This window comes from Stylophora pistillata, chromosome 2 (assembly GCF_964205215.1).
Source record: "Stylophora pistillata chromosome 2, jaStyPist1.2, whole genome shotgun sequence".
Lineage (NCBI taxonomy): Eukaryota > Metazoa > Cnidaria > Anthozoa > Scleractinia > Pocilloporidae > Stylophora > Stylophora pistillata.
In genome coordinates, this window is record NC_142520.1 from 7,523,076 (window position 1) to 7,541,069 (window position 17,994).

A 17,994-nucleotide genomic window follows, 5' to 3' on the forward strand; every position below is an offset into this window, starting at 1 on the left:
GGGCTCTAAAACTGTAAGGGAAGTAGTGAACGGTTAGATAAAGATATCTCGGTATTGGAAACCCAAGCGAAATCCAACTGGAAAAAAGATATGATCGATGCCTTTTACTAGGCCCTATCTACGAAACAAATCAAACCTTTTTAATATCTGTTCTTGACTTTATTATTCTTGAAAAGAATATAGGTAACAAAGATAAACGTATAAGTAAAAACAAAGGAAGAGATAAGATTAGACTTGTTTCGGAATGTAGTTTTTAGTTTCATTAAGAAGCAAAATCATTTGGAAACAGTTAAACACAATGACAAAATTACGCGGTTATAAAAAATTGAAATGCGCTATATATTTCATGGTTGTTGTGTCATAAATAACGCTCGATGCAACACCTTTCCGAAATGATATGTAGGGTCTTAGAACATAATAGCCTAGTTACCTACCTTCTGAAGTTGATGCGACAAGATGTCAGTCGGCAAGCACACTTTGTAATATCTCCTTCGCACAAAAACGAATTAGGTCCCTCGTTCAGAAGTTATTCAGACGTTTTACTCAGTTGCGGAATGAACAATCTTGCACGAAAGGGGAAGGGTGTAGAAAACAACTATTTTGATAAACAGAAGGCAAGTTTGGACAAATAATTTTCATAATTAATGCCGTCAGCATTAAGTTCCTGCTTCCTCGACTTTTCATGGACTTATAAGTTGTTGAATGTTTTCCTCTAAACGGAAGCCAAAGCTTTTTAGAAAATAATTACTTCCATCCAAGTTAAAAAAAAAGAAGAAACTATTACAGTGTTCATGTTTTAATCCCATAACAGAGATATGGCATCAGTCATCGATTTCAATGGTTTCATTTTTCAATGAATTCACTATGTTTAGTTTCAAAATTATAATTTTAGATAAATTACAGATCAATTCAGTTTAACATTTCCTCGTCGTTTAGTTTATCGCTAAAATTTTTGGACAAGGAATTTTCATAATCAAGGCCGTCGGCGGCAAATTGTGACGGGTTTATCTCTTATTTAAGAATTGTTTCATGCTTAGCGTGCGTATATCGAGTTATGGATGCACGCGGAGAGTTTGGAGAGCACGAGAAAAGCGTAAGAGTTGCTCGAGGCGCAGCCGAGATCAACCCTAGCTTCTTGAGTGACTCCAAACTTACCAAGTGCATCCATAACTCGATATACGCACAGCTAAAAGCATGAAACAATTCTTTTATAACATACAAAAACAGTTTGGGCGCTGAATGACGTTTGTGTAATGTTTTTTGAAATGAAAGTTGCCCGAAAATGTTGGCGTCTCCGATTGTTTTGTTGATTTTGTAATTAAATGGTTTCGGTAGAGTTAACAAATGTAACCAAAAAGACCTCATCAACAGAGACGTTTACCTTTAAAAGTCGCCACAGACCAACTTGTAGTCCTCTTAGTTCCTGTTGAATGTCTTTCAGCCAAAATTTTCTCCAGCTCCTGTTCCGATAAATCGGGAAACGGGCCTGTTGTGTTTCGTTTAATTTTCATTGTTCTTATTGGCTTGACTACTTGCGGGAAGGTCGAAAGCCAAAGAAAAGTTTGGTTGGTCTTCCATTTACTGATATCGCTTTCCGAAACTTTAACTTAAGGAACTCACACGACGGAAATTTTGCAGCTATTTTGAAACTGCACACGTCATTTTATTGAGCACGGCCGTGCGTACATAAAGATTTTGTTCATGTTGACGTAATAGGAATTAGATAGGACTAGTGCACGCGCTATGTTATAATTTCCTTTACACAAAGTTCCTGCGTACTCAATTTTATTCGGACTTGAGTTGTTGAATGTTTTCCTCTAAACGGACGCCAAAGCTATTTAAAAATAAATCCCTTCCACCCCAGCTAGAAAAAGAAAATTAAAAAGCTACATTTAGAAAAAGTGCAGATCAATTCCGTTTAACATTTCCTCGTCGCTTATTTCATTGATAAAATTTTTGGACAAAGAATTTTCATAAGTAATGCGGTGAGCGACGACGGTCAACTTGACACGGGTTTATCTTTTATGTCTCTTTGAATTAAGTTCCTGCTTCCTCGACTTTTCGTGGCAATGAAGTGTTGAATGTTTTCCTCTAAATTGGCACCAAAGCTCTTTAGAAATGAATGACTTCCACCCCACCAATAAGAAAAGAAAAAGATAAAAGAAACCTAATACAGTATTCATGTTTTCCATCGATCCCATGACAGAAATATGACACAGTCATCTATTTCAAAAGTTTTGTTTTTCAATGAATTCGCTACGTTTAGTTTCAAAATTATAATTTTAGATGAGGTACAGATCAGTTTAGTTTAACATTTCCTCGTCGTTTGGTTCATCGATAAGACTTTGTGGTGAAACCGGCTAAGTTGCATTTAAACATTTACCTTACTAATTCAAAATTTTCATTTCTATTCGAGTCAGCTTCTTTCTTTTTTTTCGGTAGATGTTGCATTCATAAAAACAAGAAATAATACCACCTAGCCCAAAATACACCTGTTAATCATGCCCCTACATGCCATTCAAACTACATAAGGTCAAGGGAACGTGCAAAGTTTGACAAAGTAGGACAGTGAAGAACAGCGCAAAAATACGGTCAGAAAGCCAAGCAACAAAGTGGTTACACCAAACGATCCATAGTGGATCAGGCTCCCACAATTACCTCCAACGTAATGTGTATCGGTAAAATTTTGATTGAAAAACTTTACCCATAAATTTCAAAGCAATCAAGAAGAATATGGAAAAGTCCTCACCGGTTTTGAAGACCAGCCCCTCAGATTCTGAATTGAGAAAAAGTTTTATTTGGACGGTCAGATTTGTTACCTGAATAATCGCACATAGAAACATCGTACGTTTCGAATTTTCGCGTCTCAGTTGGCTTACAACTAGATCAAGCTAAAAGAAACATTTTCTTTTTCTGGATAGCGCATTTTAAAGCCAGAAATGATATATAGCAAGAGGATATTAGCTATTTTCAGGATTTAAGAAGAAGATATAAAGGGAGTTTGAATTCTCAAATTCATCAACTTTACCACATTACCTTGCATTTAAAAAGAGCGCACTGCGCCACTATACCAGAGTGCCTTGCGGGTCTGCATTTTAAAAAAGTACTTCAGTTAGCGCAGGTGTGCACACTTCGAATGCGTTTCTCAATGTGACTGTCAAAGCGACGGAAATCGGAAGATTTTGACTGAACATTCCAGTAAAAGTTAGGCCGTATCTTTCTCTTTCACTAAAGGTACACATAATTTGACATGTTCTGGATGAGATTGGTTTACAATAGACAATATTTTCTTCTGTGCGTGAGCTATTTTCTTTGTTTTTTAAACAATTTTTCTACCGCAGAAAATAACTTCAGAGATACGTTTCTCAAAACCTCCATCTATGGAATCGCAAGCCCTCTCCCGACAAAAAATAAAAAATTGAAAAAAAACAAAACAAAACAAAACAAATAGATTCCAGTCCATCTTGGTAAGTCAATCAAGTATCATTTGTGGGAAGGGCGCTCTTACTTCTTAGTTTTGGAAACACTCCACGATTTCTCAATACTTTAAGAAATATAGGTTAATGTAGGTCTTGGAACGCGCAGTTATATGAACCACTGCGTAAACTACGTCACTGCCAACAGAATATGCCGCAGCATTACTATCTCTTAGATACAATAGTATATAGTTTATGGCGGTTGCGCTCCAAATAGCAGGTTAACATTTTTTTGGGCGAAGAACACTCAATCAGCTCCCTAGGGAAGGAAACAAAAGTCATTAGCAGAGGCTAAAGATCATGTGGCAAATAAAATGTCCTCAGATAATGCATCAACTATTCTAACTCAAAATCTAATAAACTTTGTCATTGATTCAAATGTTATTCTTGATATAACAATCAATGCTCATTTTCTCATCTGCAGTCATCTTTCCTTTGATGATGGAGTTGCAAGGAACAGGTGAGGCAGTGTAATTCAAAATCTATGTACCTTAAAATGAACAGGAAAAAATATTATCTGACTGATTTATAACAATAATCAGCTATGGACGTCCTGTTGGTACATTAATCCGACTGTGGATCTAAAACTTAAGTTCAAAAAGCTAAGCAGTAACTGAACAACAACAAAAAAGAATAACAGTGCTTCCACCTTGATCTCCCCAATAGCCCATTTCTGAAAGAAACTTGGTCTCTTTTTCAAAACGAGGCTCGGTGCTCAACCATTCTTGTGAAAATAAGTTTAATTTAGATGTGAATGAAAACTTATTATCATATAGAAGGATGAGCACCAGGACTCGTTTTTAAAATGAGGCCAAAGGTAATTCGGAAATGGGCTATTGTGACCCCGAAAAATTAAGGTGATTTCTTAATATTGCATTGCGCATCCCGCACAGTGTATAAAAATTATGTAATCAGGCGAATAAGAGCGCGCCGTATTCCGAGAACACGATATTGTTTTTCAATCAATGGACTAGGTAAAAAGGTACTATGGTCCTCAGCTCTTGAACGAGCACGTTGAACTATATTTATTATGGGATAATTTTGGTGTACAAATTATCCTGTTTAAATTGAAGAATTGAGAAAAATTCGTCGAAGGTAAAAAAGACATGGTTAAAAGTGTGCACAAAGCCCGTTACTCGATGATGCAAATTATGATCTTGATAGCAATGACTCGGTGAACTTTTGGAGTCGATGTCATTGAAATTGTGTAATTTTTCCACCAATAACTGTTTTCCCAAGTGTTACTTTAAAAACCTTTGCTTCCAGCTACCGCAAAATATAACGTGAACCGATGAAATGACGCGCATGATTAGTGCCAGTACAAGCATAAGTGGGGTAGGGGTGGCCCATCATATCTCTTAAACGTGTACGGTGACCTATCTTTTTATCTTATTTTTCGAAACAGAAATCGGCAGAGCACATTTAGGGAAAGTTTAAAAAGATTGGTTTGATAGCTTTTTTTTTTTTTTCTGAAGAAACACCTTAAGCCTAATTCTGGTTTTTGCCTCAGTGAGGTACCGAGTTTCGTTGCTCATTGTTATTTATGAGTGAAGATTATTAAATTATTATAGTTAGGTAGGATTTCAACTTTAATAACGTATTTACCATCATTATCATCATCATTATCATCACAATTATCATTAATATTCTAATTCTTATAATTATTGTTATCCTCCTTAGTATAAAGAGGTGCGATTTTGTAGTTTTTATATGATGTAACTATATTGTAACCCTTCCCCTACTTTTCCATTTATTTTAACAGTCCGCCGATTTCATTTCAGACATCAACGAGTGTGTTGAAAAAACCCACAACTGTAGCAAGAACGCCAACTGTACAAAAACCGAGGGATCTTACAACTGCTCTTGTAATCCAGGATTCAGCGGGGATGGACATGAATGCCAAGGTATAATCCAGCAGAGCATGATCTTGTCGAACAGATATAATTCCATGTGTTTTCGATTCTGCTTAAGAACGACACTGAACGATATAACAATTTTAAAAAAGATGGCTTCTGCCAAATCATATACTGAGTACATGATCTGGCATGGTTTAAGAGAAGTACATAGTATCTTTGTCTTAGGAGTTAGAGTGTGCTTGAGCAACTCGCCATCGGAAGTGAGGTTAAAATTTCTTTTCCTTAGAGCACCCTACGGTTTTTAGATTGGAAGCCCAATTTGGGTACTCTCCTTTTTTTTATTCTTTTAGTGCTGTAATTATGTACTGATAAGGGCTGCTGATTTAATTTCAGACATTGACGAGTGTTCTCAAAACATTCACAACTGCAGCAATATAACCACTACGTGTTCGAACTCCGTGGGAGCATTCAAGTGCATTTGTAAACCAGGATATATTGGAGACGGACACAACTGCACAGGTACGTACTAAACAGTGTTCACAACAAAATGTTCTATCGTGTCTGCGCACAAAAACAACGGCAATATGCATGGCAATCTGATATCATTCAGGGCATGATATATGCGTTATTGATCTAACTGAAATATATCTAATTGAGATATATCTAATTGAAATATATCTAATTGAAATATATCTAATTGAAATATATCTAGTTGAATATATCTTTTGCCAGTTTTAAGCATCATAAAGGAAAAAACAGTGGCATCTCTTTACTTCAATACCGAACAGTGATACTTTGTCGCATCAGTAAGAAAAGCTTGTAGAACTTAACTAGCCGAAACAAAGGCAACATAAATGGTAACCTAATATCATTCCGAAGGTGATGATCTTATATTGAAACACTTTCTCTTCCCTGCAACCGCAGTACATGAGTATCGTCTGTTGATTCCATTTCAGACATCGATGAGTGTGTTAACAATACCCATAACTGCAGCAAGGGCAGCGCCACTTGTACAAATACTGAAGGATCATTTAACTGCTCTTGTAATCCTGGATTCACTGGAGATGGATACACCTGCCAAGGTAAGATCTTAATGAGGTCATATCATTCAACAAATTCAATTTTCCGTTTCTGGTAGCTGCCCTTAACAGGCGCCCTAGCACCAGTCGAATATTTGCTTACTAAATGAAATCGATCAGCGCTAAATAGCCATTCTTGTACACTCTTTTATGCACTTCTTCCAATGACTCCATTCAATCCTCGTGTGCTAAAAGAAGTGATTTGAGACTCTCATCTCAAAAGTTCGCTTATGTGATTAAAAAGAGCGTGAAACGCACTCTTTTGGTCCAGGTGGTGGGCTAAGAAATTATTAAAGTCGCATCCCTCACACTTCAACATCGTTGTTTTTATAATAATCTCTATTTCAGACTCGCGCACAAGAATCATAATTGAGACTTACTTTCACCTTAAAAACTGATTAAGCTGAGGTTAAACAAAAACTTATTCGGGCATGTAACGCCCAAACTTCTTCTCCCTCCTCCCCAGTCCTTCCGTGAACACCACAGCTGCGTTATCATTATTAAGAATCAACGCTTGTGATATACAACCAGTATTTTTCGTCTCCATTGTCGTCATTGTCACTACTGCTATCATCCATATAATCTACACATCTGTATTTTTTCTTTTATTCATTCATGTATTTATTTTTCTCATAGAAAGTCTGTGTGCCCGTTTAAAAAATTCTTCCTACATATTTACAAAATGGGGAAGAAGGAATTTAGAAAACTATAAAGTCTGCAGAAATCTCAGAGGATACCTTGTTTCCATCGAAACTGATGAAGAATGGAAATTTATTAATCGGGAGATTCAAAAGCGTAATGGTTGGAACACTACTGCGTGGCATATTGGTTTATACACGAATTACAGGCGGAATTGGATTTGGAACAATGGAGCACCACTAAATATTTCAAAATGGCGAAACTCGGAGCCAAATGATAACGACGCGGCAGCGGAGATATCCATGAATGGAGGCCTTTTTAACGGTATCTCTAAATATGGTGAAAATGCCTTCATCTGTGAAATTCCTGTGGGTAAGGAAACATTGCACCCATAAAGTACATTATGTGCTAAACCATTTCCGCCTAGCGCTTCTCAAGTAAAAATTTATTTCAATGGTTAATTTTCCAAGAGGAAAATATATCGCTCTTAGAATATCTAAAGCTTTTTCTAACTTTTATGTGTAAGCGGTGAATAAACTGTTAAGTGCGCACTAGTGGTTTCAAATTATGATTACTCACACTTGCAATTGATTCTCCATTTTTTTGTTTTTTTCGCCTGTTCTGATCGGGGAAGGTAATAGAGGTGGTTCAGGCTCCTAGTCAACCTTGTTATAAGCGATGTACAATAAGTACAATAAGAGCATGAGCTTACAGATAGTCTTAAGGTGATAATTCAAAATAGAATATCCGAGATAGAGAACGCCGCAGTGAAGAAAGATGTATCAAGTACCACTTCTGGTGGGAGCTACTTTTCGACGGAAAAAGAATTTTCCCTTATTTTTTGCCCATGAAAAGCTTCGGAACATATCCTATAAAAAAATAGTTTCATCGTCCTAGAATCATTTTTTATTTTTCTTCGCCGCGAGCCAGAGTAAATTTTTGACGGGTAAAGTGCCTGAAAGTAAAGCGATCGAAAGGACGCATTCCTCGACATTTGTCGAGCGCTTCCACTGAGGTCGGTGAGTTTTTCTATGCTGTGTTGCAAAAAAACATATCGAAGTATTTTTTTTTTTTGTGCTTATACGAGTGAGCAATAATTATATACAGTTGTTTTGAAAAAAAAACCTTTCGTAAAGAGTACGTGATAATCCTGAAAGGTATTGTCGGTAGTTTTTAGGTCCTGCTTCCTTGCGCTCAAGATTTGAGGCAAATGTGAGAAAATGTTACCCTTAAGGGCAAAGTATTGCGGAATTTGCTAAGCTTATTTTGCTCACCAAAATGACTTAAACTGCATGAAAAACCAAAAAACAAAAAAAACAAAAAAAACAAACAATTGACCCGAATGAAAGACAAAAATGATGTAAACTTAACGAGAGCGAATTCAATTGCAACACCATGTTACTTTTGTTTTGTTCCTCTTGTATTCACCTGCATACTAGTATTTCTCTCCTGTTTCTTAGTCTCTTTGTCCATATCTATTATTTACTTCACTTGTTAGACTTCATTGATCACCGTACACCCTCATTATCTCTTGTTTTTTAGTCTCTTTGTCCATATCTATTATTTACTTCACTTGTTAGACTTCATTGATCAACGGACACCCTCATTATCCTTCGAGACTGTTGCGTGCTCTGTTGCTCTTTTTTTCTTTTTCTTTTCTGACAACCATTCCTGCATCAACTATATGAGGGTAACTGTGTATGTCCGGTTGCAATCTCATAAGGAATTTTACTCACATTTAACTTTTTCTCAACCTGATAAGGTGGAGAAGGGAGAGGAGGACCAGCTCAGGGATTAGTTTATCGATATTCCAATACCCAACCACAAATATTTTATGAACTCACAGATTTGTGAACGAAAATATTTTTGAAACAACACTGAGATCAGAGATGGCGGACGCCGTAGAGAAGAAGGATGTACTTTATTAAATAACACTGATCAAACATACACCGCAGATATTGAAAAATTAAAGTAGGAATAGAATGATAAAAGATAGAATAAGTTACCTTTTCCAGCTTATGTATTTTTATCCTTTATGGTGATTGCGATTATATCATACTATCATCATTTTCATAATTATCACTTTTTTTATCATCATCATCATAATTATTACTGTTTTCATTTTCATCATTTTGTAGAGTGCCCCACTATATCGTTCCAAAACTCTTGGTACATATTTGCGGAGACGTGTGAAGATGATTGGGACTGGAAAAGAGCCGCCTGCCAAAGCCTAGGAGGAGACCTAGTTTCCATTGAAACCAAAGAAGAGTGGAATTTCATCACTGACGAGATGCAAATGCGAAATAGTTCGAAACATGGATGGAGTATTGGTTTAATGAAGAAGGCTGGCAATTGGACTTGGGTGAATGGAAGACTACTGACTATTTGCGAATGGGGAGATGGGCAGCCAAGTGGTGACGGCAATGTGACTCACATATACAAGCTGTTTAGTAATGGCACACGGATTGTAATTGGTGATTGCAGTGAAGATTTGTACAGCGATTATATTTGTGAAATTCCCAGGGGTAAAACAAACTTACTATTTTAATAATTGTTACTTTTATTACTATTATTTTTATCTTTCTTTCGATAGCTAACTAAAAGGTACCAGAAGCACTTAGGGGTAACAAAAAGTATTATCCCTTTAGCGTTTGTCAAACTTACAACAGAAATGATAAACCATCTGACTGTCATGATCAAGTTTACACTTACATTTGCATTGATGGATTAAGGTTGGGGCAATTCAATGAATTTTTCACGATATACATGATTAACTATCCCCCTTGTGAGCAAGGGAAACGTAACAGATGGTTTAGTTACGGTTTGTGTATCTACAATCACTCTTACGAGTAACAGCAGTCATAAAAACTTTCAGTTATCGGTAATTCTCATGTTAAAAATGTTATTCTTCTGACTCAACAAAATGCAGTGAAACTGACACTCTCGGGACCTTCCTCGATGTCCGTTTAATTTAACAGTCGAGTCAAATGGGAGAAAGTCACGAGCATGTGCGACTATTTACACTCGCCATTGTTTTTTTTTAACTCCTTTTGTTAAATTGAAATACGAAAAGAGAATGGTATCCATGAAACCACATGAATTAACGACATGCGGAGCTTCGGACGTTATTATCAAGCTTAAATAACACGCTAGAGAAAGGAGAATATCAAGGTTTTTGTGCACATTGGGAATAAAATCTTATTCACGCGACGCGACATTGAACTGACACTCTCATTAGACAATCGAGCAAATGACGAAATTCTTCTGCAGGATACAACGGCGCGGAAGGCTTCGGGCGTTAATACCGGGTTACCAATGCTTTCATTAACATAGCATAACACAGTGAGTCTCTAATTGAATATATCTTTTGCCAGTTTTAAGCAATAAAGGGAAAAACTGTGGCATCTCTTTACTTCAATTACGAAAGCAACAGTCGCCCCACAATCCGCCCCACCGTGATTATTTACACCCTAAATTTTTTATCAGAATCACCCTCCACGGCGAGGATTTGTCGTATAGTCAGTTTTGCCGATGGTTTAAATCTGCCGCTCGTATGATAAACAGAAACTTTGAAAAATTCCGCCTGTATTTTAAAGCTGTTTCCGCCATTGTTCTAAAGTGGCCATATACAGTCATCTTCAATCATTTAACAAGGCCTGTTGTAATCAAAGTTGATCCGCTTTTCTTGATACGATAAATTTTTAGCAGTATAAACTCGCATGTTGTTTATCTTCTCTTTGTTTTCATTGTCGTCTGCCGCGTTTTGCGTCTCCATTGACTTTGTCTAAGAATAAATTACGAACTTTGTTTGTTTGTTTGTTTGTTTTTTTTGTGTGCTCGGGATCAAAGTGAGCTATCCCGCGCAAGATGGGCTCATCTTGCCCGCTCGGGCAACCAATCACAACGATGCTAGCGATTTTATGACTATGCATCTCTCATCAAAGCGTGGGATCGAGATTGCAGGATATGGTTGAGTTCTTTCTACGCTTTAGTGGACCAAGACGAAGTTCAATACCACAAAAAAAAAAAAAAAAGAACAAAAAAAAAAAAAAAAAAACAAAAAACAAAAAAACCGGACTATTCCGAGCGGGTAACATTGGCCTAATATTTATAACGGTCATCACAGTTTAGCTCTTTAGCAACTCTTGGTGACCAGTAACTGTATATATTTTTTAATTTATTTATCGTTTAATTTATAACTAAGGTCATTTCACAGTTCACAAAAACCAGTGTGTTGTCCTTAAGAACGCCTCTAAACAATCTATAGCTTTTCGGATACAAACTCATGTATTAAGTAAATATTATGGCTTTGTCAGAAAGAGTTTTAGCGAGCCTGCATCTAGAGTGAGGCTAGAAATCCCTTTTTTGTTTAGAGGCACCCTGTGGTTTTGTTCAGAGTGAAAATCCAATTTTCAGCCCATTTTCATCGTTCTTCTCTATCAGCAAAATTAATATGGACTGCTGATTTCATTTCAGACATTGACGAGTGTTCTCAAAAGAGCCACAACTGCAGCAATAAAACTGCCACTTGTAAAAATTCCGAGGGATCATTCAAGTGCATTTGTAAACCAGGATTCAGTGGCGACGGACACAACTGCACAGGTATCGGACAGTGATGCTTTGTTGTATCAAGGAGAAAAGCTTGTAGAACTTAACTAGCCGAAACAAAGGCAACATAAATGGTAACCTAATATCATTCGGAAGGTAATGATCTTATATTGGAACACTTTCTCTGCCCTGCAACCTCAGTGCATGAGTATGGTCTGTTGCTTCCATTTCAGACATCGATGAGTGTGTTAACAATACCCATAACTGCAGCAAGGGCAGCGCCACTTGTACAAATACTGAAGGATCATTCAACTGCTCTTGTAATCCTGGATTCACTGGAGATGGATACACCTGCCAAGGTAAGATCTTAATGAGGTCATATCATTCAACAAATTAACTTCTCCGTTTCTGGTAGCTACCCTTAACAGGCGCCTTAGCACCAGTTGAAGATTTGCTTACTAAATGAAATCGATCAGCGGTAAATAGCCATTCTTGTACACTCTTGTATGCACTTCTGCGAATAATTTCATTCAATCCTCGTGTGATACAAAAGGTGACCTGACACTAATATCTCAAGAGTTCGCTTATGTGATTAAATTTAAAAGTGTGAGCCGCATTCTTTTGGCCCAAGTAGTGGGCTGGGAAATGATTGAAGTCACATCCCTCACACTTCCCATCGTCACTCTTATAATGATCTCTATTTTAGAATCATAATCAAGATTTACTTTCACCTTTAAAACTGGTTAAGCTGAGGTTAAAAAAAAAAACACCTATTCGGGCATGTAACGCCCAAACCTCTTTCCCCTCCTCCCCAGTACTTTCATGAACACCATAGCTGCGTTATCATTATTAAGAATGAATGTCTGTGAATATACAACAAGTATTTTTCGTCTCCATTTTCATCATTGTTACTAGCCTTATCATCCATACAATCTACACATCGGTATGTCTTCTTTTACCCATTCATGTATTTATGTTTCTCATAGAAAGTCTGTGTACCCGTTTAAAAAATTCTTCCTACATATTTACAAGAAGGGGAAGAAGGAATTTAGAAAACTATAAAGTCTGCAGAAATCTCAGAGGATACCTTGTTTCCATCGAAACCGATGAAGAATGGAAATTTATTAATCATGAGATACAAAAGCGTAATAGTTGGAATATTACTGCGTGGCATATTGGTTTATACAAGAATTACAGCAGGGATTGGATTTGGAACAATGGAGCATCTCTAAATATTTCAAAATGGCGAGACTCTGAGCCAAATGGTAACGACACGGCAACGGAGATATCCATGAATGGAGGCCTTTTTAACGGTATCTCTAAATATGGTGAAAATGCCTTCATCTGTGAAATTCCTGGGGGTAAGGAAAAATCCCACCCATGTAGTACATTATGTGCTAAAGCATTTCCGCCTAGAGCTTTTCCAACAAAAATTTATTTCAATGGTTAATTTTCTAAGAGGTAAATATATCGCTCTTAGAATATTTAAAGCCTTTCCTAACTTGTATGTGTAAGCGGTGAATAAACTGGTAAGTGCGCATTAGCGGTTTCAAATTATGATAACTCGCACTTGCAATTGATTATCCTTTTTTTTTAGCCCGTTCTGATCGAGGAAGGGAGGGGAGGTGGCTTAGGCTGCAAGTCAACCTTGTTATCAGCGATGTATAATAAGTAAAATAATAGCATGAGCTTTTATTTAACAATTATTCGCCGAAGGCGAGGTGAATATCGTCGAATAATTATTGGTTATTAAATAGGTAGGTTTCTAAATAACATTGGTGCTGCGTCGGTGGGAGTAACAAGGTGATTTGGGTTTTATCAACTAGGTTGATAATTAACAATTATTCGTCGAAGGCGAGGTTAATATCGTTGAATAATCCCCGAGACGAAGTCGAGGGGATTATTCGACAATATTCACTGAACCTGAGGCGAAAAATTGTTTTAGTATAATTTCAGAGCTGAACAACAAAGAAATTTCTAAAATCATGAAACATTTGGGGACATATGTCATTAAAACGTTTCATCGTCGTAGAATTATTCTTTATTTTTCTTCGCCGCGAGCCAAAGTACTTTTTCGATGGGTTAAGTGTCTGAAGGATAAGCGATCGAAAGGATACATTTCTCGACATTTGTCGAAAGCGCGTTCACTGAGGCCTGTGAGTGTTTCCAAGATGTGTTGAAAAACACACATCAAAGTATTTTTGTTTGTGCTTGTACGGTGATCGATAATTATATACATTTGTTTCGGAAGAAAGCGTTTCGGAAAAAGTACGTGATAACCCTGAAAGGTATTGTGGGTAGTTTTTGGGTCGTGTTTCCTTGACCTCAGAATTTTGGGTAAATCTGAGAAAATGTCATCTTAAGGACATAGCATTGCGGATTTGCTGAACTTATACACCAAAATGTCTTTTTATTCTAAAGTGCATGACAAACCAAACAGAAACAAAAAAAAATTGACCCGAATGAAAGATGAAAACGGTGTAAAAACTTTAAGGAGAGCGAATTCAATTGCAACACCATGTTACTTTTGATTTGTTCCTCTTGTATTCACACCCATATTGGCATTTCTCTCCTGTTTTTTAGCCTTTTTGTCCATATCTATTATCTATTTACTTAACTTGTTAGACTTCATTGATCACCGGACACCTGGTTATCCTTCGAGACTGTTGTGTGCACTTTTGCTCTTTTTTTTCTGACAACCATTCCTGCATCAACTGTATACTGATAACTGTGTATGTCCGATTGCAAATTTATGAGAAATTTTTACTGACATTTAACTTTTTTTTTTTTTAACTTGATAAGATGGAAAAGGGAGAGGATGACCAGCTAAGGGATTACTCTATCAATATTCGAAAACCCAACCACAAAAACTGTATGAACCCACAGATCTGTGAAGGGCAATAATTTTTTAAAAACCACTGAGCTCAGAGATGGCGGACGCCGTAGAGAAGAAGGATGTACTTAATTAATTGAGACTGATCATACATAGACCGCATATGTTGAAAAATTTTAATACGAATAAAATGAGAAAAGCGAGAATAAGCTACGTTTTCTAGCTTACTTATTTTTATCTTTTATGGTGATTGTGATTATATCATGTTATCATCCTTATCATAATTGACACTTTGTTTATCATCATAATCATCATAATTATTTTTGTTTTCATTTTCATCATTTTGAAGGGTGCCCCGCGAAATCTTTGGAAAACTCTTGGTACATATTTGCAGAGACGCGTGAAGGTGATTGGGGCTGGAAAAGAGACGCCTGCCAAAGCCTAGGAGGAGACCTATTCTCCATTGAAACCAAAGAAGAATGGAATTTTATCACTCACAATATACAAAGGCGAAATAGTTCGAAACATGGATGGAGTATTGGTTTAATGAAAAAGGCTGGCAATTGGACCTGGGTGAATGGAAGACCACTGACCATTTGCGAATGGGGAGATGGACAGCCAAGTGGTGACGGCAACGTGACTCACATATACAAGGTGTCTAGTAATGGCACACGGATTGTAATTGGTGACTGTAGTGAAGATTTGTACAGCGATTATATTTGTGAAATTCCCAGGGGTAAGACAAGCTTACTATTTTAATAATTGTTACTTTTATTAATATTATTTTTATCTTTCTTTCGATAGCTAGTAAACTAAAAGGTACCGGAAGCACTTAGGGGTAAAAAAAAAATTATCACGTTAGCGTTTGTCAAACTTACCACAGAAAGTATAAACCTTCTGACAGCCATGATCAAGTTTACACTTACATTTGCACGGATATCTTAAGTTTGCAGCCATTCAATGAATATTTTCACGATACACATGTGTAAATATCACCCTGGTGAGCAGAGGAAGGTAACGGATGGTTTAGTTACGGTTTGTGTACCTAGAATCACTCTTACGAGTAACAGCAGCCATAAAAACTTCCAGTTATTAGTAATTTTCATGTTAAAAGTGTTTTTGTTCTGATTGAACAAAATACAATAAAATAGACACCCTCGAGACCTTCCTCGGTCTCCGTTTAATAGATGATGACTGCTTAATAGAAGGTTGTAGAAAACTGCGCAATATTTCTAAACAATTAACATTCAACGGTTACTTTGTACGGTGATGAAGTTCCATGTTTTTAACAAAGCTATCCAGAGTTCAACTCATTGCCTTTCCTTTCCAACTTTAATACTTGTTGGTAATAATGCAAAACCATGACGGAAAGCAGTCACGATAAAACGCGAGGATGTAGTCACATACACTACGTTGTCAATTCATTCCGGTGTCCACTTAATATATATTTTTAACAATGGAAATGAGCAAAGTACAATTTATCTAAGAGTCAGCATCCGCATAATAGAGGTGTCTGCTGAAAAGGGGTTCGTTATAAAGGTAAAAGTGGGACTTTCATTTCGGGACCCGACTTAGTGTCGGCCTCTAAGAGGGTGTCTGCTTAAGGTGGCTGAACACGATTGTTGATACTTGTGTTTTTCTTTCATAACTTTCTTTAAAACCCTTGATCTCTCGGTCGCCAAAACTGGCACTAAGCAAGTTAACAACATAAACTTTGCTTTTTTCATGGCTAAGCTGACGTATGTGCCGTTTCCGTGGCGACATGAATAAATATAAACAGGCCTTTAAAATCGGTTTTGTTCATTTGTAGAAAATCTAGTCATTAATTTTTCTTTATAATTTGCATGCAACGAGCTTGTAGCTATACTCACAAGTTAATACCACTTTGCTAACAATTTAACGGAGAGATATTTAAATATCCCTTGTTAAAGGTTCACTCGATTATCTAGAATTTCCTTTGTTAAAAACAACTTTTTTCAACTCTCTAGTTACTTATTTCCTAAAGTATTTTTGTGCCACATTTCGTGAAATTCCAATGGGTGGTTCTCAAGAAATAGGCATATTTCTCGGAAAACAATTCTCCATTCAATCTCAATTGTTTTTTCCTTACCATGCATGCGTTGCATTTAACTGGGTTCTCTCGGTAACGACGAAAAAGCCGACAATTGCTGGGGTCTTTGCACCGTTAATTTTTCTAACATGTCTTTTAAATAAAAGATTAAAGCCCTGAATACACTGCGCCAACTATAGAGGAAAATAGCACAGATAGTGTGGATTCGTGTTGAGTAAATAAAATGACTGCTCTATTGACGGCAAGTTTGTTTTTTTGCAATCCTTGTGCGCGCGCTGAATTGCAACAGCAAAAGCGAAAACTGTGTTCAGCCACCTTAATTGTAGTGGTCAATACCAATTGCAAAGAGTCGTCACTCCAACTGGAGCGTTGGAAAATAAGGCGAGATAATCTTATTCTTTTGAGGTATGTTATCTTAACACAATAATTTGTAATTTATGTCTGCAAATCAGATGCATGCCAATTTATTGTTTTAGAAAACAAACACATACGAACTGGAGATTCGTTTGATCCTCGCTTAGAGGTATCACTTCTTATCTCTTTATTTATTACCTATTTTCTGTCCTCCTTAATGGAAAATGTCCATAGAACAAAATGAACTAAACACTATGCACCTAGGGAATACTCGAGAGCGAGACTCTATAGCCTCTTTTATTGCCAGAGGAAAGGAATAAATTTTCTTATTTTCTTATTTTTTTTTAAAGAAAAGCAAACAAACAAACTATCAATTGTGATTGGAATTAAATTGATGTTGTTAACAAAACACCCGTTCTTTTCGTTACAGGCGCAAAGCAGTGGTTGACAAAAATTAATCAGTGCTTTATTGAATAGTAGTAATTCTCAGGACAGAGAAATACTTTGAACTACTTGTGGAATAAGACATTACGTCTCGAGTATAACATTCGACGCACGTATAGAAACTGTAAAAATAAAATAACAGTGCTTTAACAATCTTGAAATATATTTCGCTCTTCGGGTCTCATCATTTTTCTTTTTTTTTTTTTTTGACTGATGAGGCTCGAAGAGAGAAATATATTTGAAGATTATTAAAGCACTGTTATTTTTTTTTTTTTACGGTTTCTATACATGCGTCGAATGTGATACTCGAGACGTGATGTCTTATTCTACAAGTAGTTAAAACTATTCAAACGCATTCCTAGCCTCAGCAACTGCTATTTCTTTAAGCAGAGCAATACGTTTTCTTATTTAAATGATTTACTTCACCTGCATTTTATTATTTTGCAATATCTTCGCAGCAGATTCATCTTACGGACAAAACTCTTCACAGACTAACGGCCAGGAGTCCGTTGAACCACCTAGCAACCTACCACCTGGTCCTTATATAAGCAAGAAATCTGTCCCAATTGCAAGTGCGACAAAGAATCCGCCTTCAGGCAAGCAAATCTACAAAATGTAATCTGATAAATGGCGAGAATCAAGACTTGCTTTTATAACGGTGCTCTATGCAATAGAGGATATAACGGCCAAAAGT

At 36.7% G+C, this 17,994-nt stretch overlaps 2 protein-coding genes across 3 annotated transcripts in view; one reads left to right on the forward strand and one right to left on the reverse strand.

Moving 5' to 3' along the window:
- Window positions 1-17,994, reverse strand: part of LOC148736918 (uncharacterized) — a 700,731-nt gene that overhangs the window by 70,539 nt on the left and 612,198 nt on the right. The gene's annotated exons all lie outside the window — the stretch shown is intronic.
- On the forward strand, window positions 8,895-17,919 carry LOC148736922 (C-type mannose receptor 2-like). The gene is made up of 6 exons (XM_088749207.1): window positions 8,895-9,575; window positions 11,527-11,652; window positions 11,832-11,957; window positions 12,585-12,959; window positions 14,781-15,167; window positions 17,759-17,919. Exons 1-6 carry the CDS (start codon window positions 9,086-9,088, stop codon window positions 17,917-17,919), a joined length of 1,665 nt encoding a protein of 554 aa, XP_088605333.1. The 5' UTR covers window positions 8,895-9,085.